We start from the raw sequence: 27131 nt of genomic DNA on the forward strand, positions 1-27131 counted from the left end.
AGATATCTGTAGTGTCTTGGTTTAAGACTGAGATGACTTTCTGTAGATTGTAGGCCTTTTTTCAATACAGACACTTTGCAGTGGTCATGGTATGGAAACTATGTGTCACTAATATCATTAACACTGGGTGTGATCTAGTAATAAGCCATGATAGTGTGACAGCGTCAGCCGGCGCACATATTATCAGGGCCGTGAAATCGAAGCAGCTGAGTGGAATTTGGCCATCATTCATTTCATTTACACCTGTGCTTCTGCTACATTAACGCCCTAACAGGTCCAAAAGTCAACCTCCTGAGAACGCTTTCCATTAAGTCCAGGTCATTTAGAAATGGAGAGGACATCTGGTATTTGACAACAAATTAAAGTATTGGGTTAGGGTCAGTGAAGAGTTCTTTGAGTGTTATCATAGAATTAAAAAGTACAATACTGTGTACAGGCTGGAAGAAAAGTTGCAAAGATGAAAATAATTCCAGGAATTATAACTTTATTAGGATTCTTTCACTTTGGTCACCATACATATTGTTGATGAAGAATGTCAGTGTCATTTGTCAGTCAAAATTTAGTGGCTATCTAAAGCTGAAGATCACATCTATATATCAGAGGTTAACCCGTTTTGTTTCTCTAAAATCTGAAGAGAAGTAACCAGAAGTAACCAGCTGCAGCAGGAATGTATGATTTGGTTCTTTGGCAATGCCGTACGTTAAAAGAAATGGAGCCAATAATGCTGCTAGATGGATGAAAACATCTTTCAGCAGTGGTAGCTCCTTGCTACCTGAGAACCAAATCATACGCTGTGCCAAAAGACTCTCAGCACCGCGTGTAGACTGGAAACAATAAGGCTTGGGTTATGGGAGGATACATTTAAAAAGGAGGGCACGTAGAGAAAAAATAAAATCAAACCATTTGTCTTCTTACTCTGTCAAAAAAGATGAAACCAAATGTTGCATGAAAAATAAACATTTTACAATAGTATAGAAAATAAATCAGGTTCTTATCAATTTAGGTGAGCTAGAAAACAAACACTGAATATCCAATCCCTCGTGACATTTTCTGACACTAAAGGCAAAAAACATTTTCAAAAAAAGCTAAAGACATGAAGTTGGTTATGTTTTCCTAATCCAAAGTGTTTTGCTCAGCCTCTTATCGTTAGGGTGTTCCTAGTGTTCAAACAGCACGAGCATTGCATTTACATTTATTTATAAAGTGAACATGCTGCACAAAAAATATATATTAAAAAAAAACAACAAAAAAAAAACAACAGGCAGTCCTGTAATTTAAAAAAAACAAAAAAAAAAAACACTTCAGGATCCTAATCTAACTCCTCTGTACGCCCTTATCCCGTATGGGATCAGTTCCAGCATTACAAACACAGACATTACACATTTGACTATAATTTTAATCTTGCATTCAGAGCTGATGCTGTATGTTACAATGTAGAAGGTAGCCGGACAAAACCCCTTCAGGTCAGCTTAAATTAACAGGTGAGCAGTCCATTAGAACTAGATAAAGCTCTCACAGTATTTTCTGTAGATCTAAAAGTGTCACAAAAACCTTAGTAATTGGTTCACGTCTCCATTTCTCTTACATTTTACATCGTTACTTGTAATGTGGACAGGTATACATGACTGTTCATGTATGTTTTTTTCTCTCTCTAGATGACAATCTTTCTTTACTCTGAGCAAAAAAAAAAGAAAAAAGAAAAGAAAAAAAAGATGACGATTTTCTGGCTGAATTAAGTGTCAATGGGCTGTGTTGTTAAAGACCCAGACCCCTACCTAAATCAACCTACAGAGTACACCAGAGGCCTCAATCGCTGCCTTGGCTTGATTGTGAAATATATATCCATCGTTTCCATGACAGCAAACCCCTTTAATGTGATGTAAACACAGTATAATATTCAGGGTGCATCCTTTTTTAAATCTTTTTATGATCCAGTACTCTTTTTTTTTTTTTCTTTCTTTTTGACAAATCATAGTAAGTCAGACAGTTGCACTTTTTAACACAGTTAGGTTCAGCAATGAAGACTGAGATTGGCAATCGACAGGCCTCGAAAATTACAGCGTCGGAGGTTTCAGCCCGTACTTCCTCGCCACTTCTGTCTGTGCGTATGCAGCATCACATAACGAGTACAAATGGGCCATCTCCATCTCTGACTTGGCTAGGTTAATCGCCTTGTTGAACATCTCTATCGCCTTGTCCAGATTGCCCCTGGAAGGAAAACACTCAGGTTATTTTAAGCACTTTGACAAAGACAAAAGACATAACATGAGATTTTGGTCGAGCTCTTAATCTCACCTTTGAACCTCGATGGTTCCCATAGTTTCATAAGCGAAGTCACATTTGTTGTCGATCTCGATCGCCTTACTGATGAGCTCTAGACCTAAATCGAGATCCTGTTTCCATTGAAGCTGTAACAAACTGGACACATATTGAAGAATTACCAACTGATATCTAGCTTACACATATGACATTTTAACAATATGCACGCTTGATGGGAAAAAACGCCTACCCCTTGTGGACATATGTGGTAGCGTTGTCTGGTTCCAGTTCAATACACTTGTCGTACATCTCGTCTGCTTTTCCAAACTGCTGCTGATCAGTCAATGCCTGGAGAGAGAGAGAAAGAAAAGGCATTGTAAGGTCTACTGAACACATCACTAACATCTGAAATATTTTAAAACTGCCACACAAATGAGTACAATCCATGTTTTTGATGTCATACCTGAGCATAGAGAGCGTAGCCCTCAGCACACTTTGGGAACCTCCTGATGACGTCCTCAAAGCCGTCCATGGCGGTCTGTACTTGTGACGGGTTGTTTCCAGTGTACGCTTGTCTGTACTGGAATAAAACAGAGAAACAAACTCAACAGCTAATCTCGACAATTCATTCATGAGATAGCTGAGTTGACTTTAGACATCTTACCATTTAAAAAAAACAAAAAAAAACTTACGAGAGCGAAGCATTTCTGCGCCTGGGCTAGAGCCGAGTCAGGCCTGAGCAGGATGCACTCGTCGAAGTCTCCCACGGCCTCGTCCACCTGGTCCAGCAGAATCTTCAGCTGAGAGAGGAAATACAGAGGACTTGTTATGAAGCATCACAAACATCTCCTGTAACACTGACACCCAGTGAGTTCAATATATTCTTAAAGAGACCACTTCATCCAGACTCCTACCTGACCCCTGTGGTGATACACGTCAGGGTTGCGTGTGTCGATGTCGGCTGCCATGTTGAAGTCTTGTGTCGAGAGCATGGGCTGCTGCTGCTGCATGTACATGCTTCCACGTTTGATCAAAGCATTGGCTCGTAACTGTAAGTAAAAAAAGAAAAAAAAAAAAGAAACAGGACACAAAAGTATTTATAAATAAAAATCATCAGTTAAACTGTGACAAACTGGCATCCGTTAAAAAAATCTGATTAAACCTGGAGAACCGGTTTAACAGTCCGTACCTTCACGTTGGCATCGTGCATGTTGATTACTCGGTCCAGATCTGGTTGAGCGGCAGTAGCGTTGCCAATCAGCAGGTAGAATGTGGCACGCAGCAGCAGAGCCTCGGCGGTGTAGCGACCGCCTGACTCGATCTCCTTGGTGCATTCGCTGATGATTTTGTCGTAGTTCTCCTCCTCCATGTACTGCTTTGCTTTCAGGTAGCCAGAGCTAAGGACACAAAGAAGACTTTTCATTTAATACACTTTTTAAACTGCAAGTAAAACACCTAACCTCAAAAGATCTTCAATGTGCCTCTCTGGTCAAAAACAATAAAAAATAAAAAAACCTATATGGAAGATAGCCATGACAATGAGCAAAGTCACATTTCCAACACTCACAGTCCTGTCCTTGTGTGCTAAGATAGCCACTGATAGAAAGGCCACAGCATCATAAAAACAAATGTCTCTTCTGTTGAATGTATGAAAATGTTTGGAGCTTTCATGTCATCCTGCCCGTTACATTTCAATATTCTTGGACATTTTGTGACTGTTATGTCAACACACAGACAGAGTGATTCCTGTGGAACATTTAGAGCATTATGTTCTATGTCACAAACTCCTCTGCACTGTTGGGCAACTAACTTGAAAATTGGAATTCATTTCTGATTATATATCACTAATTACATAATTGTACTTATTGCTCAGCAGCAAGTAGTAATGCATTAGATAACTTGTTACTTTACTTTACTTTACTTTACTTTACTCACCCATCAGCTCCACCAGAACCCTCCATACCCACACATGATATGTATTGTGTTTGTATATGATACACAGCAGAAAAATGAGACGGTTGTGGCTTAACAAGAGGCAGGATACAGTTTGGATGAATTTATTCAACTAGTGTTAGTGTAACCTTAACAACTGCACAAAGCACTCCAGAAGTCTTGGCCCTTCGATCTACGATTCACAGATTTAATTCTCTAAACTAAACGATCACCAGGTGACTCCTGAATATAGGCAAGCCAGCTAAGCTACAGCATTACTTTGGAAGTAATGCAAGTTACATTTTTCCTTCTTCAGAGTGTCTGTTAGCTGAATACAGAGACAACACCAACCCCCACATGTAAAAGTACCAGGGCATTACTGGGATTAGCAACTGTAATAACTGAATTCAAACTGTAATCCCTTAAAAATAGTATAACTAGCAGGTTAACAGGTTACTAAATAATGTGTCACTGCCCAAAACTGCTTCTCCATCCCCCCTGGTAAAACCAAATGTCCAAACTAAATTGATCCTAAGCAAATATTCTCTGACCTCTCAGTGACCTCTGCCGCCTCGCCCTCATTGTCCTTGTCTTCATCTTTCTTCTCGCCCTTCTGCAGGGCCTGTGAGATGATGTCATCAGTGAATGAACTGAAGTAGGACTTGATGAACTGAGGAGAAGGCATCATGGGCTCACGATTCTACAGAGAGAGGGTTAAAAAAAAAAAAAAGTTTACCCTCACAATTCAGAGGAAATGAAAGTGAAACTAATGTCTGTAAAAGTGTAGGAATACCTTGTATTTCTCTTTGGCCTTCTCTTTTCCCAGCTGTTTCAGCACCTTGTCTGCTAGCAGCATGCTCTGTTGGTTCTGGAAAGCCTCGAGAATACACACCGCTGTGACATCTGGAGGATTAAAAGGGAATGATAGCAACTCAACTTGACAGCATTTGTCACAACAAAAATGACACATTTTTAAAAAGATATGTTTGTAATAGAATCATTTCACAAGAAAGAAAAGAGGTCTCATTTCACCTTCCAGGCACTCCTTCTTGTTGTCGAGTTTTTCCAGAGCTTTAGCCCTCCTGAAGAGAGCCTTCACGTAGCGTGGGTTAAGCTCCACAGCCTGAGAGCAGTCCTGCACCACTTCTGTCCACTTCATCTGAAATTACAGTTATAAACTTTGACATTTTCCAAAAATATCTGCATGAGAACACAGTATAGTCCAAAAGTGTTTCCACTATCCAGAGAAGCACAAGCCTGTATATCAAATCATTTCCATAATGTCACATTGCTTAATTGCAACTGAACTGGATAACACTACAGACTGTTGGAGATCATTTCACCACACAAGATCTACAGTGATCCTGATAGCTGAAGACATACAACATATACAACCAACACAACCAGCTACACCTGGAAAACTGCAGCCTGAATGGATATTAATGGTTTATAAACTAAAGATGCAACTGCTGGCAACTGGGATTTAATCTTCACTGATTAATCAGCTCAACATTACACTTCCAGACGGAGACCAAAAAGCCAAACGTAAGGTTAATGCAACACCCGACGAAACATGAGTGTGGAAGGATTTGAGTGTTGACATTTCACTTGGTGTTGCTCCACATTGACCAAAGACCTCAAACTAATGTTTTTCTACAGATGACACCATCTTTGCCCGGCTTTAAGTTGTAAAAAGAGTATTTCTTCTGCGGGATGTTAATATGCACTGAAGCCCTTTCATGCCCATTTTGAGTTCAAGTTAGAGTAACGAGTACTGAGTGGTGTGCCTTTCCTTCTATAAGCCTACTGAATATCTCTGAGGACATTTAGAAAGGTGGAAATTGTGCTTTACTGCAACATACACAATAGGATATCCTAAAACAAGCTACAATGATACTGCATTGTTAATTTCAGCAATAGAATGAATGAATGAAGAACAGTGTCGTTGTAGCTAAACTTTGACATAATAGTGAGAAATTCACTTTATAGTAAACCTAACAAACCTAGTTTAAGAAATATTTGACTAAAACCAGCAGTAACAATTCATCCATTAAGAAGAAACTGTCTTTGTTGGACATTCTTTCTCATTTCAGTGAATGGGAAAGTGCTTCTGCCATCATTTCAGCTTTCATTTTTATTTTATTAAATATCATATGGAGCTTTCATGTAAACATTTATAAGAAGGTGGTGCCAACCTGTTGTTCGTAAGCTGCTGCTCTGTTCTGGTAAAACGTTGACAGATCAGACTTTTGCTCTGTGGGGCAGAGAGCGATGGCCTCTGTGTAGCACTGGATGGCGTTCTCATACTTCCCAGCTTTGAAGTACTTGTTGCCCTTGTTCTTTGCTGCTTGGGCCCGGTCCAGTGGGCTCTAAATGAGAGAGAAGAGAAAAGGCAGTGTTTATTGGCTGGAACGCTGTCTCCTGTGACTCAGTAGACTAGATCCAGAACTGAAGAGTATCCTTTAAAAACACGCGAGAGCTGCAGCACAGAAAATGAACCGGCAACTCCCGATCATTGTCTTAACATAATAACGTGGACATCTGTTGGATTTTAGACAGTGATAAGGTAAAGCTTGACATCTTATGACATTGCCTTGGGCTGAAGAAACTGTGATGGATATTTTCTGATCTATTACAAACCAAAAGATTAAATCAATTAAAATATTAGTTGCAGTCCTACAATACATTTTACCCTACCATAGACTTTAAATGTCATCTGATAAAAGAGACATAATTGCAAAAGCATAATTTATAACAACAATGCCATCACCAACATTTAAGGATGCTAACTGTAGGCTTCAGCCTGTAGGTAATAATTATTTTAATTGATTAAACTACCAGTTATTTTCTTCTAATCATTTGGTCTGTAAAAATGTCACAAAAAAGTAAAAATTGATTGTCACAATTTACTGAGTGTGCAGTTTGGCATTTTTAGCAAGAAACAAAAGCACTTTATGATAAATGAATATTATTTTGTGGATAGATTTTCTGACCATCAACTGAGTGATGAATTATGCATTAACTCAAAAAACTGCTTTCAGATTTTTCTATAAATAAATGAGTGCAGTAATGGAGAAGAAATGCCCATTTCACTGACATTAGCAAACACCACAGGAACAAATAAACTGTGACTAATTGATCATGTTTGTGTTTGAAATGTGAAACGGTTTCCGCTGCCTCCAAAAGTGCACGGTTTGTTTATTAATTTAATAATAGTTTAATAGTTTTTTAACTTCATTTTTGCTCCATTACTTCACATTAATATCACAAAATAGTCAAAATCTGTTTCCTGTCACATATAATCAGAATCTGTTGAGTATGCAGCATATAAAGAATGTGTCACTGCTCCCACAAACAAAACAAAAATAAAAATACAGAAGAGTAAGATAATAATAATGATGATGAAAGGATACAGTAAACAAAGTAGTACTAAAAAAAATGAAAAATTACAATCTATGAATAGAATGGAATAATAATAGTTTTGAAATGTGAGACAAAACTTATAAATAGTGATTGTATAAAGGGAATATGGACTGTACTACAGACCAATAAATGGTGACAGGAGCAAAGATTAAATGTGACAATGTGCAATAAACACTTCAATTACATAACAGAGGAGGCTGACTATAATGCACAATTGTAAAGTCCAGTGTGATTAAAACATATGAACGTGATCAGTGGGGTGATTACAGGGGGTGTGTTTAAAATGTTATGTCCACTTTGATAACAGTGCAGTTCATCTGGGAAAACAATTTACTTTAATCCACATTATTACACATTGAGATCTCATTTGTAACTCATTAACTACCTCATACTAATGACACTGTGCTCTCTTCATGTCACAGAGCTGCTTCACTCTTGCACTGTGAATGGACGAGCAGCGGGACACTCCTCAAGAGAAGTCAGGTGTATATTACGCATGCTTGACACCACGAAGTGAAAGTAGACAGCTGGCAGCCTGTCACACTGTTAAATTAAACTAGTCTGCTTCAAATGACATTTACACAACATATAAACCATAAAGGTGTGCTCTTAACTCCAAAAAAACAACCCCTGTGTCGCGTTGTCCCTGCTGTGTTTTCACTCCTCGGTTACACTGGCATGTTCTGTATGGACAATGACGGCTTTTAAAGGCGTGCAGGCTTTTACAACCAGGCTAAATTAACCTAGCAGGAATATTAACCCCGGCTAATCCAGCCCCGCTGAGCCGCCTGCTAATGGCCTTGCTCCCCTGAAGGTAGCGGCCACCGACTCTCGATAACGTCAGGTGTCCTTGAGGCTTCTTTCACGGTAATGACGCACATAGTGAACGAGGCGTACACACGGTACACATGCAAACATGAGCTATTGTATTAGTGGTGAATTAAACTCAGTGTCCATGCATCAGTTACCATGTCCTCCTGCTCTCTGCTGGCCCGGGCTGCGCCGTCTTGGCCCTGCACTGGACTGGCGCTGCCTTCCGGTGTTTTCCGCTCTCCGGTATCTTTCCCTCGCCTTTCCTTCGTCCGGCTGCGGTTCCATAGATAAACCGCCCCGACCCCCAGCACTATGGGAGTCCCGACTAACAGTGCCAGCTGCCAGCGGGGGAGTCCAGTCCCGGACTGTGGCTCGACTGGCTTTGAAGCAGCCATGATCTATACGCGAGCAGTGGCTAGCCAGCAGTGAGTACCTGCGTGCGTCAGACAGCGTGAGCGGGGCCGCTTCTTCTTCCCGTGCGTTGAGAGGTCACACACCGCGAGGAATCATGGGATACTGCCGCACTGTGTGTATTTGTAGTGCGGTATGACGTTTTGTAGTTCAAATATAAACTCAGAAATATTGAGCTGTTTGTTTTAGTTTCAGTTATCTGCTGTTGTCTAAGTTACAGTGTGCAGTGTAAGTGTAAAAAAAGACAAATTGACAAACACATTTGAATTTGAATTTATGTTATTGATGTGGACAAAATATTAGGAACACTTCAATATAATCTAGGCTACACCGCCACCACCACCACCACCACCCACTTTGACCTCAGTACTAAACACAAAGTAGAACAGTCAATGTCAACAGAAAACTGAACATTTCTAAATAGACTTTATGGCAGAGCTGTAGGCTAGTGTTGGATTGCATTAGATTACACGTGTTCATTATGAAAGTGCTCAGTGAGTGTATATCAGTACTCTCAGGAAACATGACCTCCACCTGACACTGTCATAATAGCATTATCCACTCTGTGGTGTACTTTATCAGAACTAAACAGTTTGTACAGTATCTGAATCTTTTTATAGGAAACACTTTTTTGTAAAGTTATACACAAGAGAAGTAGGCCTATGTTGGAACACTATGTTATTCACCAGATTTTACCATTCATCAGTAATTTGCATACATGCTATTTTTATGAGAAATGTGATCCACAGACTACCCAGTCTATTATTTCTGCTTGATCCCAGGTACACCACACAGATAGATAGGGCAACATAACAACTGGTGTGAGTTTTATATGTGATATGAATTATGTAAAACACTTTTCTTTTTTTAAAAAACATTTTACCTTTTATATTTTTTGGGGAAATGTTTTAAACCATTAAAAAATAAAATCATTTTTCAGTCTTGAAAAATGTTTTTCTTTGCCTGTATGCAGGTTGACTGCAGCCACCAGGTGGCAGTGTTGTGACTCTCTCCCAATCTTCTACAGAGGTGATCAATTCAATTAAAAAGTTGCATGATTATCTCTGTATGTGCCTGTATGTTAGAGGACATTAATTAATTTATTGATGTCATGAAACACAAGGGCTACAGTATAGTGTAATTTTCTACAGTATAGACAATCTTATTTACAAATGCTTATTTTTCAGCTGTAGCACTAACACTCACAAACTTCATAATATATGTGTGTGTGTGTGTTTCTGTTTGTATTTCAGTCTCTTCTCTCTCCCATGACAGGGCTGGTCTGTCTGGACGCTGCTCGCCCCAGGTCATCTTTCCTCGAACAGTGACCTGCGCTGCCCAGTTTTCAAAGTCAGCTGTGGCTGGTTAGAGGAAAGCCTGTGTGATGAAGAGCCCTGTACTCACAGCAACATAGGTATGTATTAGAGCAACTATTCCCTCAAGAGTTGGTCTACAATTCAGAGACATTCTGCTGTTGTTTCAATTCTGTTCCTGAAATTGTACCATATTAAAATATACAATTTGATATTAAAAATGGGTTTATAATACCAAGTTAAAAATAAAATAAAAATGTCCCAGTTACTCAAAACATGTTACTGGCATCAAAAGAATCAATTCTATACTGACAAAGTAGCTTGATTTGAAAAGCCACAAAATCAATTTGGCCACTAAACTATGACACGTGATGAGACACAATAAGTGTGTTTTGCATGTGTGGTGTGTCCTCGCTGGCTGAGCAGTATTGTTGTTTTACAAAGGTCAGAAGGGCTGCGTATAGAGGTTCCAATAAGGTGGTCTGATCTTCTGGCTATTCCTGACTCTGCTTGTTATTCCTGTAATATGTGCCTGCTATTGTTGGCTCAGCCTGGCTTAGTTTTAGTCGCTGGAAACAAGATATTTGATAATCTGTGAGCAACCTGCACTTTGAAAATGTAAATCACATTAAATTATTCCAGTTAGATCATGTAATCTGATTCATTTCAGATCTCTGTGTGGGTACAGTTTATGCATCTTGTTGTTAATCTTGACCTTTGGCTGACTGATTTAAGTTCCACCAAGTACTTTAAGTAATACCCTATATAATCACACAACTACAGAGACAGCAAGTTAAATCAGTCGATAATAAGTCACTGAGCTGGATCACAGCCAATAGTGTCATTCACAGGTCTGATCCTCTAGTCTTTCAGCTAGATTTGCAGGCATTTTCTACATTTGTGACTTATAAGTTTATGTAAATGATCATGTAAAACCACTGTAAAGAATTTAAATATGTTACAAAACATATAAATTCAGCCAAACCCCCCAAATCTGTAATATGATTAGTATTTGCCTTAATTAGCCCATCTCTGGAGAGAACACCAGATTACTGTAATCTTGTTCTCAGTCATCTGAGGTTACATGAGAAAGCAGCATGAAGATCTCAGAACATTGTCTGCCCAGATTATTCCCTTCAGTAAGACTCCAGCATCTGAAACTTTTCCCTCTGAAGGCGTGAAGGAAGATTTTGTAGTGACAGTAAGAGCCCATCTAGCATTGATATGTCAACATTTATTTTATTCAGTTTATAACACACTATCAACACACTGTCAACTACTAAAACTCGTGCTGTGGGAACCCATAACTGTATGTATATACAGTAGAGTAAAATACAGTTATAATATAAAATGTATTTATGTATATATGTATTTATAAAAAATCATTCATAGGAGTTATAATTATTTGTTACACAGCTATATTACATGTGTGTAAGAAACAATACATTTTTATCCTTTATATACTGTTGCTAAATAGGAGTACTTAAAGTAAAGTGTTGAAATGATTTGGGTAGTTCAAGTTTTTTATTTGTTTCTTTTAAACTATTTTAAGTGATTATATGTTTAATATTTACTTTGCAGTTTCTGCACTTTTCCCATGTTGTGTTTTTGATCTCTATAGTTGCAGGACTTATTAAAGCATGTTCAGTACAGCCAGCTGTTCTTACTTCAGCTTCAGAGCACTTTGATGACCTGTAATGGACACTCCAGATACACAAGGACTTCACAATGGCTCTATGACATGTAGAATATATTCTCTTTTGAGGTAATTCAAATCAAAATCAAATGATACATGGCAGATGAACAGCACCTCATTTTACAGTGCAACTCCTTCAAATATATGTTCACAAAGTTTTTTATACCAATTTGTGCAAATGCTGCTTTTCCTATTTCTGAAATTGTGTACTGCACAGGTGCATTTTTCTCATCACAACTGTATTTGACAATTTTGATTAAAAATTACCTCTGAAAACAAAATCAAGAACAACAAGAACAACAGTCTGATTCAGTCATATCCACTGTAATATGAAAAGATGCCCCCCTGTTGTCCTGTATAACACAAGCCTGAGGCTCACAGCTCACAGCAGTAGACACATACGCCTGCACTCCATAGTTATTGACAGGTTTGATGTACTCAACGAGTGGAAAGTATGGGGAAATTGGAGTTTCAGTTGTCTACCCCCAGGCACATGACTGTAATGGAAAGATTAAAAGCGGTGGTCACATCAACAACCCAGTGCCAAAATTCTAGCCGTACCTCCCTGACTCTCGCCTTCCAATCACCCCCATTTTTACTTTCTACCAGTGAAGTTAACTAGATTAAAGGGGATTCACTTATTTTAAGACCTGAGCAAAAGCTCTGCAGTTTATTTTGGTTCATCTAAGAATAACACAACTGCAGCAACAAAGCTTGAGGCACCAAAAGGGATCTAAATGAAGTCAGTTACCTTTGCTTTGTGGGACAGAGTAGTATAGTAGAGCAGCCACACCAACTGCCAGTCAGTCAGAGGCTTAGTAGGTCAGCTAAGCACTGTCTTTACTCTCTGTACCACTCGGCCAGGATCGCACTTTCACTTGTTGTGCTCGGACTTGTCGCATCGAGAGGCTCTCCATACAACTCCATCATGTCTCTCAGGCTCCTGCCGGCCATCATGATGGACAATGATGATGACGATGATGGCAACTTCACAAAATGGATGAGTAGTTACTGGGGCCATGGAGCAGAATCTGGGCACTCCAGAGAAAGAAAACGCAGTTTCAGAAGACCTGCAAAAGGACAAGCTGATCGAAGAGGATCGCTTCCAACTGTGGTAAGGACCAGCAGCGTTTAATGGATGCATGCCTGTGGATTCAGCTGTTTATTGCTCAATATGTGTTTGTTCTGGCATTTAAACAAAACACTTGTTTCCAGTTTACCTTTTAAAAAAAAGAAAAAAGTCAAGCTATGTTTGACCACAGCATAACAGATTGATATAAAGTGGTTGAAGATAAATTAACAAATACTTCTGCTTGTATCAACATGCATCAAAATCACACATGTTAGTGTGGAAGATTTGTAACAAAGACTAAGGCAAAAAGAAAGAAAGTATGGTCTCATTTACATTTTGGCAGACAATAAGTACAGACTAATGCATAAAACACACTTTACTATCTGCAGACATGAAAACACACACTTTGGTATGAGTAATATGGAGACAAGGTAGGCCTGTGTATGTCCTAACCTGTAATTCGCCTTGACCAGTGTCACATCAATAATGCCTGCAGATGTACATGCGCGCACAAACACACACACACACACACACACACACACACACACACACACACACACACACACACACACACTTAAATTGACTATATACTTCTGCACATACTGCTGCAAGTCAAAAAACATAATTTTATTTAACTTTCTTTATTGTTGTTTTGTAACACACACACACACACACACACACACACACACACACACACACACACACTTTAATTGACTATATACTCGTGTGTATATTCCTGCAACTCATACATACGTTTATTTAACTTTACTCATTGCTGTTATGCTACATTCAAAACTCCAACACAAAAACTTCCAAAAAACAAATTAGTAACACTCTGAGTAAAAACGTTGGTGTCAGATATTTACTGTTCTCAAAGTTCTGTATTACTTTATGTCAGCCAGTGGGGTCAAAGTTGTGCAAATACTGTCACACATAAACTTTTCAAATGAATCCAGACCTAGGTTTAAGTTTTGTCTTGGATATGTTTTCTGTTGTGAACAAGTGATGATGTAAGTTTGGGAGACGTGACTTTCCAGCTGAAGCAAACATACTCCCTTACAGGAAATCGTATTAGTTTTACAGAAATACCTGCTCTCTCTTAGTCACGAACTTTTAGATGCCAGACAACATGTTCTAAATGGAGCAGCGTGCTACTCTATTCACTGCCATTGCCAAGGGAATTAAATATGCGCTTGCCTCCCTTCATAGCAAGGTCAGAGGTCACTGGCAGCCACACAGCAGCACACTTAAAGTAGCTTTTCAAGTTAGACACTTCAGCAAGATGGATGTATTAAAATCAGAGGCAACATCTGTATAATGTAGGTTGTTAATGCCTACAGTATGAGTTACTCCACTTTAATTCAATCGATCAAGTTCAACAAATAATATGAGGTTTTAAATATTCGATTTGATTTTATCTATAAGGTAAATGATGATGAGTTACTTGGCATGTAATATAAAACAAAAGCAGCATATTTTCATACAGACCAGGGGTTGTCAAACAAACGCACTAATGGCCTTAATAATAATGCAGCTCAATTGAAAATTTGGATTTGCGTTAATGTGAAAGTCTGTTCTTCTGCCAGCACGGATCAACTCCTGCATGTGAGCCAGAGGACAAACAAGCTTCATGACCCAATTGATATGTAACCCAGTCTCCTCAGGTCAGGGTTATTGATTCAAATATATCACTTTTTAACTGTAACTTTATTGTCATTATACTTGTGTAAAGCAAAGCAGAACTGTTTATTTTGGAACTGTGCCCAAGCACCACCTGATTTTTTATTCTTTTATATGCAGGTACCCTATCCCCTGATTTAGATAAAACAGGTGAACTTTGGTCCCGATCTCAATTAAACCTTGCTTTAAGGAAATATGTCCTGCTGTAAAGGTTTGAATTGTTCTTTTAATCATCAACTTAAGTTTACGAATGAGTGATTGGATCATCAGAATATTCACCTCACACCAACAAAAAATCTACACATTGTGTTTGCTACATTTAGGCTTCATCCTCAATATACCTTGTTAGCAACACGTACTCCAAAAAAGTGTAACAATCAGATTATTGTTGTTGTGTGAATAATCTGTGAACTGATGACCGGAGTCAAAAGGCCATGCTCCTATAATTAGGCAGGTGCTTTGCTTGTTACTTAAGAATATTAGGAGTGATTAACCCCATTAAGAGACAAAGCTCAGCAGAGTCATGATTGTTTTCACAGCAGCTCTTTACTCTGCTATAATGAGAAACATGTAAATAGTCGAGTCAAGTTTTTACGTTGTGTAACAGTGTAACGTTGTGTAACTGTCCCTCTCTGTGATCCACAGTCACAATTAGATGCCATGAAGTTGAACCGGCTCCACGCAGCAGCGATGGCACCCACCCCCAGCCACATTAAAACAAGAGAGGAGAAAGGGGAAATGAGGCCCCACCAGAGAGCTCGTCGTTCCTCCTCGGACGACAACAGCCGTCCCAAGTCGGCCATCCCCGAGAACCGCATCACCACAATCCCAGAGCTCGCAGAGTCCTTTGAGAGGAGACTTTACCTCCGTGATAAGAGGGCCGCGTCTCTGGTGAGCAAGAGGATTATAAAGTACAATAAAGTTCAAATAGTTTTCACAGTTTTCTTGATGAGCCTTGCAGGGTCAATCAGGTTTGTTCTATTCTGTCTTTCACTAATACTGCTGGGTATTATGAAGTTCTTAAAGATTCAAGAGGCCTTAATAGGTGCATTGTCTAAATGGACTGACAGGATCATGGGCAGGTTTGAACTTGCGTGGCACGTCCCAAAAGCTCATATTATGCAGTGATATTATGACGACTTGTAGAGTGAAACATTTCACATTTTTTTCGCACTAGCTACATTACCTCTGTAGTCTGTATTTTACTGTTAGCATTTCATATTTTCTATAAGTTTTGTCTTTAATTTTTCCATCCTTTAATCTTGTTTTTAACTTACTATGATTAGAACATTTGCTGTTGCTGTTATCAAGCCAGTTTCTCACCGCAAGGCTTAGATTAACTGTCACATAAAGTATATTTATTATTTGCTAATGTATTATTCAGATAACTTAAAAGATTTCTGGAGAGGAATTTGTGGTTAAATGTGTATTGCATCCAACAAAGCTTTCCAAATCATAGCTGTGTGTTTGATCTTAGTCATCAAATTTGAAGCTTTAGCCTTTTATATGATAAATACTAGGCATTAATGTTGCATGCATTGACACATTATACATACTGTAAAAACTTGTTTACTTTAGTATAACAGTTCATTTTGATCAGGATCTGGACTTTAAATAAAAAGCCTTAATTTTTGCAGGCTGATGATGACAAGCTGTGCCTGATCTGTCATGAGGACATGCGTAAGAATGGAGGGACAGTTCAAGAGCTGCACTGTACACACCGCTTCCACAAAGAGGTAAAACACCTTCTAGAAGTCTGATCCACTGCATGTCTCCTCTCTGCATTGTATTTACACTGCCCTGACCTCCCTACTGCAAAGTCTTCACTTATTCACTCCCAGCATGTGAGATATAACCCCCGCTGCATGAAGCCAGTTCATTCCTGGACATGCATGATGTGAAATGGTATGAAAACAGTCCGCCTGCCCCTGAAGCTCTCTCTCTCTGTGGAAGCATGGAGCGCTATAACAGCTTTCCCATGGTGTGAAGACTTGACACTTACCGGTTGTGATATCTCCGTTTGGTGGGCGCTGAAGGCGGCTCGGAGGTTAGACCAGTGTCGGCCCAGCAGCAGCAGCAGCGAAGCAGCCGATTGTCGGGCGAAGAGACCCTCAGGTGGGAGGAGGATGTCGGCAGATGGACCCATCTCCATGGAGAAGGAGCAGCACTCACTCCGTCGTCAACTCTCCCTGCGGAGACATCGCTGATATCATTTTGAGGAAGGATGATGTGATTCCTTTTGGGAGGAGAAGATGAAGGGTTGGGAGCCATGGGTCAAACATCAGGAATCTGTCCTGAACTTTAACTTAGTATATGATGTCACCTGCAAGTGTTGAAATCTCAGGGCCTTGAATGTGCCTGACCTGATCCTGTAAAACTGCTGTGTGAGCTCTATTGCTGTGTCAGCTTTGGAGTCATTACTGCTCTTTCTCTTCAGTGTCAAAGTGAGAATTAATAAGCCATAATTATAAAAAAAAGTGTTAACTTGCTGAACATTGTTATTAGGAAAAAATCAGAGTATATGTTATTTGTTCAAGGAATTAGCTGTACTTGAAGTTTCCTGCTTGAATTAGACTGTATTTACCTGCTGTCATATTGACATATATTGCTGCTTTAACACAGGCAAAGAATATAAAGAATAAGCTTAATATTTTCATCTTCATTTCAACTACAACATAAGTTTTAAGTGTGAATATTGTGACTTAGTTGCATATTCCTCTTCATTGTTTCATGTCACTTGATAAATGATAGAGTCTGAGGATTTGTGCTTCGAAGTGTAATGAAGTCCGAATTATGTGTGTGTTTGTGTTCAATCATTACTTCAGTGTTCAAAGTTAATAAATAATCAAACTCATAAAGTCTAAATTTGATATACTTTTTGTTTTATAACTTTTTATGGCTGGGCTTCATCAACAATGCCGTCTGTGAAAAAAACAGTAAAACATGTGACAGCAGTGTCCTCACCGCCACAGGTCAGGGTCAGTGCTGCATACTTATTGTAGGTCAGTATGTATGAAATGACCTGCTGCCATCAGTGAAGAAGATCAATACCTGCAGTAAAGTCATAAATATTGAGCCTGGGTTCCAAAAACACACGCGATAATCTCTTTCAAACTGTGTTTCAGTGCATGGAGCAATGGCTGTGGAAGAAACAGAAGTGTCCCACATGCCACATCCACGTGTCAATGCCGAAGCCCCTCTACTGGTCATCGTCCCGCATCCATGTCCCATAACGGTCCTGCACGTCTGTTTGCTACGCACGCATGCCCGTGTGACCCTCCCGACTTCCCGAACTCCTTCACACCTCAGTCTTTCTGCATGAACTCCTGCTGTTTGAGGAAGTACCTGAAACTTTCAAGGAGGTGACTTTAATGTAGTGCATCCCTCGTCATGAGAGGCCTCTGGATGCTGTTTGAGAGTTATCAGACCCTGAGAGAAAAGAAAGAGAAGTTGTTATTTGTTGGGTGCTGTTTCTTTTTTTTATAAGATCAGAATGTTCTGTTTGTATTATTGGCTCTATTAGGAGAGATTTTGTCTTTTTATACAGATTTCAACAGTGTTCAAAACATTTGTTGGGACATTGAACCTGGCGTTATATGAACCAAATTAGCTTTTGAGCAGATCCACATGATTTGTACCATGTTGATTGATTGACAGCTCTTGATTACAGACGGATGGTAAAAGCATCCTGAAAACAAGACCTCTCCTTTGTCCTCTGCTGTTGAGTTACAGGCTAACCTCAAATTGTCAATAGTATTTGCATATTCAAACTAATTGAAGCCAGTATTTTTCATGCACTGTACTCTACGCTCAACCCACATTAATGACAGAACTAAATATTAATGTTATAATACTTTATGATGAGCAGCTTTGCTAATCTGAAAGTGCTATATCTATTATCTTTATTCTGAAATTATAAAAGCATGAAACAGTGAAACAGTGAGCCTGTCTGTCATTCCTCACTTTCCATCCACTCCGTCTTCCTGCCTTATCTCTGCTGTTGTTTTGCATGCGAACATATTTTGCATGCAAAGTCTTGTCCACTGTCAATTTTGCAATGTTGAGCTTTCAAGCATCTCTGTTGCGTTGTGCTTCTTGCTCTGCCAAATCAGAGATTACAGCATGTGCAAAATGTCTAACGAAATCGGACTGCTTGTATATAAATTTATCTTACAACTATATAAACAGTAACCTTTCCACATATAGCATGTTAATCACTATATTATTATTGCTTCATGTGACTCATACTACATATTTAGCTGAATATAAGTCATATAAGTCAGTCAATAACCAATAGATCCTGGTAATCTGCTGTGATCTTGCTTGAGTTTATGTCCAACCAACCAACTGCTACACAGATTGTAAGATTTGTATTATTATGAGTGTTCACTGACATTGATTGAAGCTGTGTTTACTGTCCTTTCGGTGAGTGGAACATTTGTTTGTTTGTTTTTTTTTCAATTGTCTTTCACATGTGAAATATTGAGCGTTTTGTTGCTGTCCTACATTTTTAAACGATTTTTACTCATAGCCAAAAATCACAGACTTGTTGCATAAGCCCCGCATCACACCACTGAGGCTTTGAAGGGTGAAGCGACACTACGGCCGACACACAGCCAGCCCGAGGCAGCGCCAGCCTTCAGCCGTTATCTTCACTGTTTTCCTGAGAACAGACTGGCGACACACAGCACTGTTTTTCCTGTGACTGCTGTGGTTGTACACTCTTCAATAAAAATCCCACCGATGTGACACTCCCTCGCTAAATAAATGTTTGGTTTACTTTCAACAAACGCCCACTTCTCTGTGTCTAAATATATATATATATCATTTACAGTAGTTTTCTCAACTTATGGTGCTTCCTTTGTGTAGATTTTAACACTACAGCCCATCAAAGGGAGTAATGAAGTATTCAACATTTTTCAAAAAATCCTATAATAGCTCAACTTTTCTCAAGGCAGACATTTTTGACTTAGTATGAGAAACACAGGCGTAACCAATAATATTAATCATGGCTCCACTCCATGTAAGTAAGCCTGCACAATACCAGAACACTGGAGCTTACACAAGAAACAGACATTCATCGTCATTGTCAATGTTATTAGTTACAGCTGTTTAAAAAATCTCATTGTGGCTATTGTGTTGTTAATCATATGTTTTAAATTGTTTTACATGCAAATTCAGATAACTATAGTGAAGTAATGAGTGCTGTAACTCTCACTATATGTTGAAGAGTGAGGGTTAAAAACACAGACACCCACCACATGATTTTACATAGGTAGTGCTTGACTAAACATACTTTCTATCTTGAAAAACAGGGCTGTACATGTGAGTGAAGAATGGGTTTTTTAGCAACCTGGGAGCAGTTTATATTCTATTATAAAAAATATAAACATGGTGGGTATTTTAAGGGCCAATTCCAGTATTTTTTCAGTCGATATCTTCAAGTTTGGCTACTTTTAGGGGCTGAAGCTAATAAAGGCTTCAGCCTATGTGTTATAATTTTAGTAGGGTAGATTGAGGTAATGTGGGACACGTTTTGCAATTCTTACTTGTTTACCTTATTTACATATGAATCCAATACATTATATCAAACCCTTATATCATTATGAAATCCCTGAAATGTTTGCTTGTTTTAAATCAGAAGACAATTTTTGGATATTGTACTCAAAAGGAACATAGCACTTATATTAATATTCCCTACTGTAGATTTAGTAATGTGGGACACTAGTTTTAAGGCTTAGAAACACTTTGATTTATAAGCAGCAAACTTTCTTAAATGTGCGTACCCACACTTTTTAGTTTAAAAAACTAGCAGTCTGAAGAAAAAGAGATACATGCACTGGAGCTTAGCTGTCCCACTTTAATCAATGTCCCATTTTACCCTAATTCATCCCAGTAGGGTTTTTTTTCCAAGTAGCTAACTCTCTTGAGGGTATCTTTGCTATAGTTCAGATGTTTAGTAGCTTGCATACTTTCAGAGTAGTTCAGAGTAGTTTCCCTCCAGTTTGGACTGTATGACACAACTTCACTATGAGACATGCCTCTTGTCTGTCCATTCGGAGACTCTCCAGCTGCAGTGTACGTGCCGAAGATCTTGTCCCGGGCCAGTTTGCATTGGCCGGATGGAAAGTAGCGGTTTCCTTCGAGCAGGGAGGGACTCGAGACGAGCACGAGCGGGCGGAGTGAAAGTGCACACGTGGACACCTGAGACTGACGTGGACTTCAGCCAATAACAGTACGAGCCGATGACGCCAGCTCACCTCAGTCGTCCAATGGCGTCGTTTTTTGGAGGAGAAGTGTTTAGAGTCGAAAAAATTAAGGGAAAAAAAAGGTTGTGAAACGGGTCTGGACTGGAGGCTGCGGGGAGCCAGGGCCGGAGGAGACAGCTGATGTTTACTTCGTGTCTTGCTGAGAAACAGAGGAGAAAGCTCTCTTCTTCGCTACTGGAAAAAAATGGTTTATCTGATTGGAAAATGAAGATGCTCTGATTTTTTTTGGGTGAAGATACTTCAAGCAACTTTTCATATCCAGAAACAAATCTGCTTGGGTAAGACCTCCCCGTTTTTTTCCTTTTTACTATAAAGGAATTCAAGGCTACTGCATCCTGTACAGTAAATGGTGCATGTACAGCCAGGCCTTTACTTCCAAAGGCTTTACACTTTATAAAAAGTATGCCTACAATAAAAAAAAACATAAATATATATATAGGTCTATAAAAGGTCTAATAAAACTCTTATGTTGGACTGATTCAGCAGTTTACATTTATGCAAACTTCAGCAAACTACCAAAGTTTTTTTTTATGATCAAATAATAATAACATAATTCTTGGATGGTAAAATCTTGTTTCCAGTATCACATGGAAAAAGATATTTCATGAGCTCTTAATGTTTTGTAACTGTCATACATAGGCTACCATTCACTAACTTTCCACTTTCTGTTTGCTTGGCCATAGCAAAAAAAAAGTCTCAGCACATTGAGGCAGATGAAGAAATTCCTTAAAATCTGCATTTTTAGATGTATATTTGGTTTTAAAGTCCAGATCCCGTCAGGCCACACATCTGATGTCTGTCATTGCTATAGCCTCACCTTTTCTATCCCTTTTTAGTCCATGAAGACTAAACATGGATCCACAGAAAGGATAGACATCGTGTTATCTTCAAGATACCAACACCCCATGACTTGACTTCACAATTACTTTAGTGAAAGTGTAGTTTATCTCAACATTGACACTGTCTGCAGGATTGTAGGAATGTCTTTCTACTGAATTTCATCGTTCATAGCTAAACAAAACAATCAAGTAAAAGACAGACTTTAAAGACTGAATATAAGTAGTGTTTAGTAAAACTCCTGCATTCAGTATGTGACTTAAATACAGAGGTATTAGCAACAGAATGGAGGTCAGGTATCAGAAGTGGGCAGATTGGTCCCAATCAGTGTTATACTTTATTATCTGATCATTACTATTAATGCATTAACATGTAAGCAGTACTTTAATGTTTAATAATAAACTCATTTGACATGTTTCATATGCTTTGAGGTAATACAATATATAATATATGACAATGTATTGTACGTTGTGAAGTGAACAGATGTTTTGTGTGTAAAATTAGAATTGATAAGTAACTGTAAATTGTGGGGGAAATGCAGTGAAGTACAATTTTAAAGTACCACAAACACTCAAGGAAAGCATGATCTATTCCACTTTACATAATACCAATTATTTATTTCATGAAATCCTTCAAATCATTGGGGACCATTGACTTTGGAAACAAGACAGCACAGATGTTGCTGTTGATGAGTAAATCAGCCCGACAATTGAGTCTTCCAGTCGTAGTGAAGTGACATGAGGGAGTGATTGCCATGGCGACTGAAGTGTTTTCCTCAGTGTGAAGAGGGCCGTCGGACACAGATGAGCTCAGTTTAAAATCCCAAACAATCTGCTTGTATTGAATGTGCTCTTTCAAAAGCTTCCCATGGTTGCCGGTCATCTCCATCACAAAAGAGAGTACAGCCAACAGCCAACAGCCAACGCACCTTATTCTTATTCTCTGCTCACTGTTGATGACACATGATCACAGCATGATTTACAGCTAAAGGAAATAAAACAGGTTATAAATCATCTTTACACTGGTTGAAGTCATTTTATATTTACAGTGAAAGGAGGAAGTCGACAGGAAAGAGCACAAACACGAGTGGCTTTGAAATGGCAGTTTTTGATCATTTTCCTTTTGTCGGTCGTACATTTTGTACCCTTGAGAGTAACTATTTTGGGATGGATAGCAGAAGCCTGTTCTGCACCCACAGACCTTAGCACACATGACTCAGGTGCAGTTTTAAATTGCAATGAAATGAGAGAGAGAGAGGAGAACATTCACACCAGGTAAATAAATATACCGGATCAAGAATAGAGCTCAGACTGTTCTTTGTATGATCCAATTTGCATGTTTGACTTTTATGGGGGTTTTTTGTAAACCATTAATGGATGGATGGATAGATGGATGGATGGATAGATGGATGGATGGGGGAGGAACAAATCCTGTTTTTTTACAATGCAAAGTAAGTAAGTAAAACCAACAGGTTTGACTATTGAAAGGTGAAGGTGTGTAAGCCTTGAGACTCTCACAGGTTTTCTTCCCTGACTAGACACACTTGTACCGAGGTCAGCTGAAGGGCTGTCGCCAGCACACACTCTAATTATGACTAATGACGCTGTTTAACTAAATTGCAGACACTCCCCCACATTTATCTTCTCATTTCTAATTCCTTCAGTTTGTCAGCTGTGTTAAAAATATACTGTAAAATACCTGCCAAATAGTATTTATGATGCCAAATGATATTTTATGTTCTGATACATTTACCTTGTGGTATTTCTCTTGCTGGTGTTATTTATAGATAATGAGTAAAGTGATGCTGTGTCAAAACCTGAGATTTAAATCACTGAGATGACAGCAATAGTGTTTCTTCACCTGATTATTAATCTGCTATGATGTAATTATCCCTTCCTACTGCTAAATAGATCTGTTTCCTCCCATGATTCAGGTGTTGTTAATCATGGGGAGCTTTAAGGGCCACGCACTCCCTGGAAGCTTCTTCTTGATAGCGGGGCTCTGGTGGACCGGAAAGTACTCGCTCTGGTACGCCACCCGCAGGAACAAGAATATAGGTTCAACTCGGCTGTCCAGCAGAGCCTCCCAGCGCCGTCTGGAGATCATTGAAGGCTCTGTCATACTCTTCTTCTCCTTTGTCGGTAAGCACTGACAAAGCAAGTCAAGGAGATAAATCCAGCACACACTGAGGCAATTTAACCTTTAATGACAGTGCATCTGACACAAATAGGCGTTTACAGAATCCACTCTTTAATTAAGCAGGTCTAAGTGTTGATTGCATGGTTTGCTGTATTCTTCAGGGATGCTGTTGGAACAGTTTGTAGCGAATGGACCGAGGTTCCAGCTGTATGACTTTGCAGAGAAACACTGGGAAGATCTGATGAACTGGCAGCATGCCACCATGTACCTGTTCTTTGGCCTGACTGGGGCTGTGTCTCTGATCATCCACACCACAGAGGCTGCTCCAATAGCACTGGATAGGCTAATGTTGGCTATTTCTTTCTTTAATGAAGGTAAGAAAAATGACTGTATAGTCTGTATAGTCCTTGTTCTCGTTGACATGGATTAAACCAGGGGTATTTCATTAGAATTTGTGAAATCTTCATCAAGTGAAGGACTGAAACATCATAATATTTGTCTACAGTACCTTGAAGACTGTTAAATAAATACAGTAGAATTCATTCATTAGTATTTACACTCAATTTGTGGGATTCAAATAAATAAAATAAAGATGGCATTTTTGAAATAAAGTGTATTACAGAAAGCTTTTGATTGTGATTCTTGAATAAGGTGATTAGTTTAAAAAAAGAATCCCTTTATACTTTTAAACTTAACTTAAATTTAAACCATAAATGTAATTTCACATCTAAACATCTAACAAAACATCTTAACACATATGAACTCTTTTCTCCCTGTGTATCTCACTGACTGCATGTACGATAACAGATCACTACACTTTTACTGTGAAAGCTGGAGAAACTGCGCCCGTTAAAATAGAAACGCTCAGACAGAATTGAACAATCCTCAATATTCCATCAGTTACGTGTCCGGATAGGACGCCGTCTATTAGTGACCTCTGGTTTAAACAATAGACTGAATTCATAACAGCTTTTAAGCAGCTCAAATTTAAAACCATTAATCCATTAACTATTAATCTGTCAATTAATCAATTAGAAAACAAAAAGTTACATAAGCATCTCAAGTCAAAACACCATGAGACAAATTGACAAATGTATAAAAGTGATGAATGGGTGAAAACTTTCCTCTTCTGTCTATTTTTTATTATTGCAGGATTTCTTTTCATGTACCACCTCCATGGCAGGACTATGCTGGACGTCCACGTGCACCAGCTCCTGGTCTATGCCATCTTCGGCCAGGCTCTCGTTGCCTTCATGGAGGTCTTCCACCGAGGCAACATCATTCTGGAGCTGCTGCGCTGCACCCTCACCATCCTGCAGGGAAGCTGGTTCTGGCAGGTACATGTGAACCAACGTGAGCGCGTGCAAGCAGAAGTCTTTGTCACATCATTGCTTACTAACACCTGACGTTGCTTTCTCCTCAGATTGGTTATGTGCTGTACCCTCCACACGGCCCTGAGTGGGACCTGAAGGATCCCAGCAACATGATGTTCATCACCATGTGTTACTCCTGGCACCTCGCCTTCGCCATGCTCGTCGTGAGCGTGCTCTACTGCACTGTCAACTAGTGAGAACCTTTTCATCACTGTATATTTGTCCTGGATGTTTTACAGACACATATATATTAACAGCCTGAGTGCCTCTAATGGCACTCACTCAGAACAGTTTATGTTAGGTATGATGAGTGACTCTGGTTTTTGTTGTGCTTTCTCTGCAGCGTGGTTCGCTCCAGATTGAAGAGGACTCCCCCGATGGAAATGGGGCTACTGAAACCCAGAGACAGGGATCCAGACTCAGAGGATGACATTTTATGAGGACGACTGTTGTTTGCTTACAATCAAATCAGGGATACGATGTGTTCAGTTTCAGCAGCAGTACAAGCAAGCCACACAGACAGACGGAGGATAAGGACAGAGTTTCTGGACGCTTTATCTTTGAAATATATCTCTACCTCTGCCTTATTTAATCAGCTGTAAACTCCCTTTAGCCCTACACTCATTGTTTACCGCTATTTATTTCACTGTGGCCTTACACTTTGCATATATTCTGCCATATCATTTGTTTTACTATAAATTTGCACAAACAGTGTTAGTGAACATGAAGTGATAAGGGTAAGCTTTTTATGGATTGCATGCTTGTCATTTGCCATATGGAACTTTTCTTGTCAGACATTTTGGGGTTAGGTAGTGCCACCTTGTGGTAAAAACATCATCATCATCAACTCAAGCACATCTGGACATGTGAAAACATGTCATCCTGTATTTTACTTGGCTTTTTTGTGACATAATGTCAAGAAGTTGAGTCACATATGTGTTTAAATGTTTCTATTTTGCCATTTGACCTTATTACAGATTGCTAATCAACCAAACAGCACCAAGAGTATTTTTGTTGTATATGCATGACTGTGTCTATGACTATCTGAAGGAACTTAGTGGCTGTCCAAGAGTCAGCTATCATACTTTTTCCTGTCTGTTTGAAAGGTTGCATTGAGACTATCTACAGAATTGATGCTTTAATGAGACACTATGAAATACATATGGACATTTTTTGTATATTTGTTATATTAATTACTCACTATATTGCAGTATATAACATTAATAGTAACTGATCACTTATGTGTCGCAAAGTTATCCCAGCAGGAGGCAGAAATAGTATCATAAGGCTCAGAAATTGCCTACTTTTGTCAGTGCAGGATAATACGTTACATCTGAGTTATCTGAAAAGATCGTGTGTAGCAGAAGACGTATCACTCAATGGTGAAAAAACGATCCTAATGTCTGTTAGCATTAGCTATAACACTTGAAGCACTTTCCTTGATTTGGTTTGTGACAGACTTCCTTTAATAGGCAGTCTGTCACAGTTCAGACCTGAAACAAGTTTCTGATCTTAAGTAATGACAGTTGGTTCACGTGGGATTTTGTCCTTACATGTTTGTGCAGATATGAGCACATTCTACAACTTCAGGTGATAAATGTTGGTTTATTACTTGTAAAACAATTTGAACCTGCTCCCTACTGATTACATGTATACATGATAATATACTTAAATATTTAAGAGAAAATGTGTTTTAATGCTTCGATTCTTAATGTCCATAAGATATTCTAACTGTCTTCTGTCTAATGTAATTAAGTCATCTTTTCTACCCCTGGTGTGTTTTCAAATGTTTGTTTTTTTTTACTTGACTGAAAAATAAAATCAGAGTGAGACCTCACTCCTGCTTCTGCGCTCAGGTGTGACTTTACCTGAAGTCATGCAGCTGGCCAGGCAAGCTTAACTGTCGGCTGCCAG

At 39.0% G+C, this 27131-nt stretch overlaps 3 protein-coding genes across 3 annotated transcripts; 2 read left to right on the forward strand and 1 right to left on the reverse strand.

Moving 5' to 3' along the window:
- Positions 1–475: 475 nt before the first annotated feature.
- On the reverse strand, positions 476–8885 carry tomm70a (translocase of outer mitochondrial membrane 70 homolog A (S. cerevisiae)). The gene is made up of 12 exons (XM_053322406.1): positions 8583–8885; positions 6387–6560; positions 5224–5350; positions 4985–5094; positions 4743–4891; positions 3449–3656; positions 3174–3308; positions 2952–3059; positions 2723–2839; positions 2510–2607; positions 2296–2418; positions 476–2208 (listed from the first exon to the last, which is right to left on the reverse strand). The coding sequence occupies exons 1-12, from the start codon at positions 8820–8822 to the stop codon at positions 2055–2057; spliced, it is 1743 nt and encodes a 580-aa protein (XP_053178381.1). The 5' UTR covers positions 8823–8885; the 3' UTR covers positions 476–2054.
- A 3920-nt stretch (positions 8886–12805) lies between these two features.
- Positions 12806–16806, forward strand: lnp1 (leukemia NUP98 fusion partner 1). The gene is made up of 4 exons (XM_053322339.1): positions 12806–12961; positions 15245–15478; positions 16237–16335; positions 16636–16806. The coding sequence occupies exons 1-4, from the start codon at positions 12806–12808 to the stop codon at positions 16804–16806; spliced, it is 660 nt and encodes a 219-aa protein (XP_053178314.1).
- A 4135-nt stretch (positions 16807–20941) lies between these two features.
- tmem45a (transmembrane protein 45a) lies at positions 20942–26526 on the forward strand. The gene is made up of 6 exons (XM_053322389.1): positions 20942–21146; positions 23639–23846; positions 24006–24218; positions 24997–25181; positions 25268–25410; positions 25561–26526. The coding sequence occupies exons 2-6, from the start codon at positions 23651–23653 to the stop codon at positions 25655–25657; spliced, it is 834 nt and encodes a 277-aa protein (XP_053178364.1). The 5' UTR covers positions 20942–21146; positions 23639–23650; the 3' UTR covers positions 25658–26526.
- The last annotated feature ends 605 nt before the right edge of the window (positions 26527–27131 follow it).

Source organism: Scomber japonicus, chromosome 7 (assembly GCF_027409825.1).
Source record: "Scomber japonicus isolate fScoJap1 chromosome 7, fScoJap1.pri, whole genome shotgun sequence".
In the NCBI taxonomy this organism is placed as follows: domain Eukaryota; kingdom Metazoa; phylum Chordata; class Actinopteri; order Scombriformes; family Scombridae; genus Scomber; species Scomber japonicus.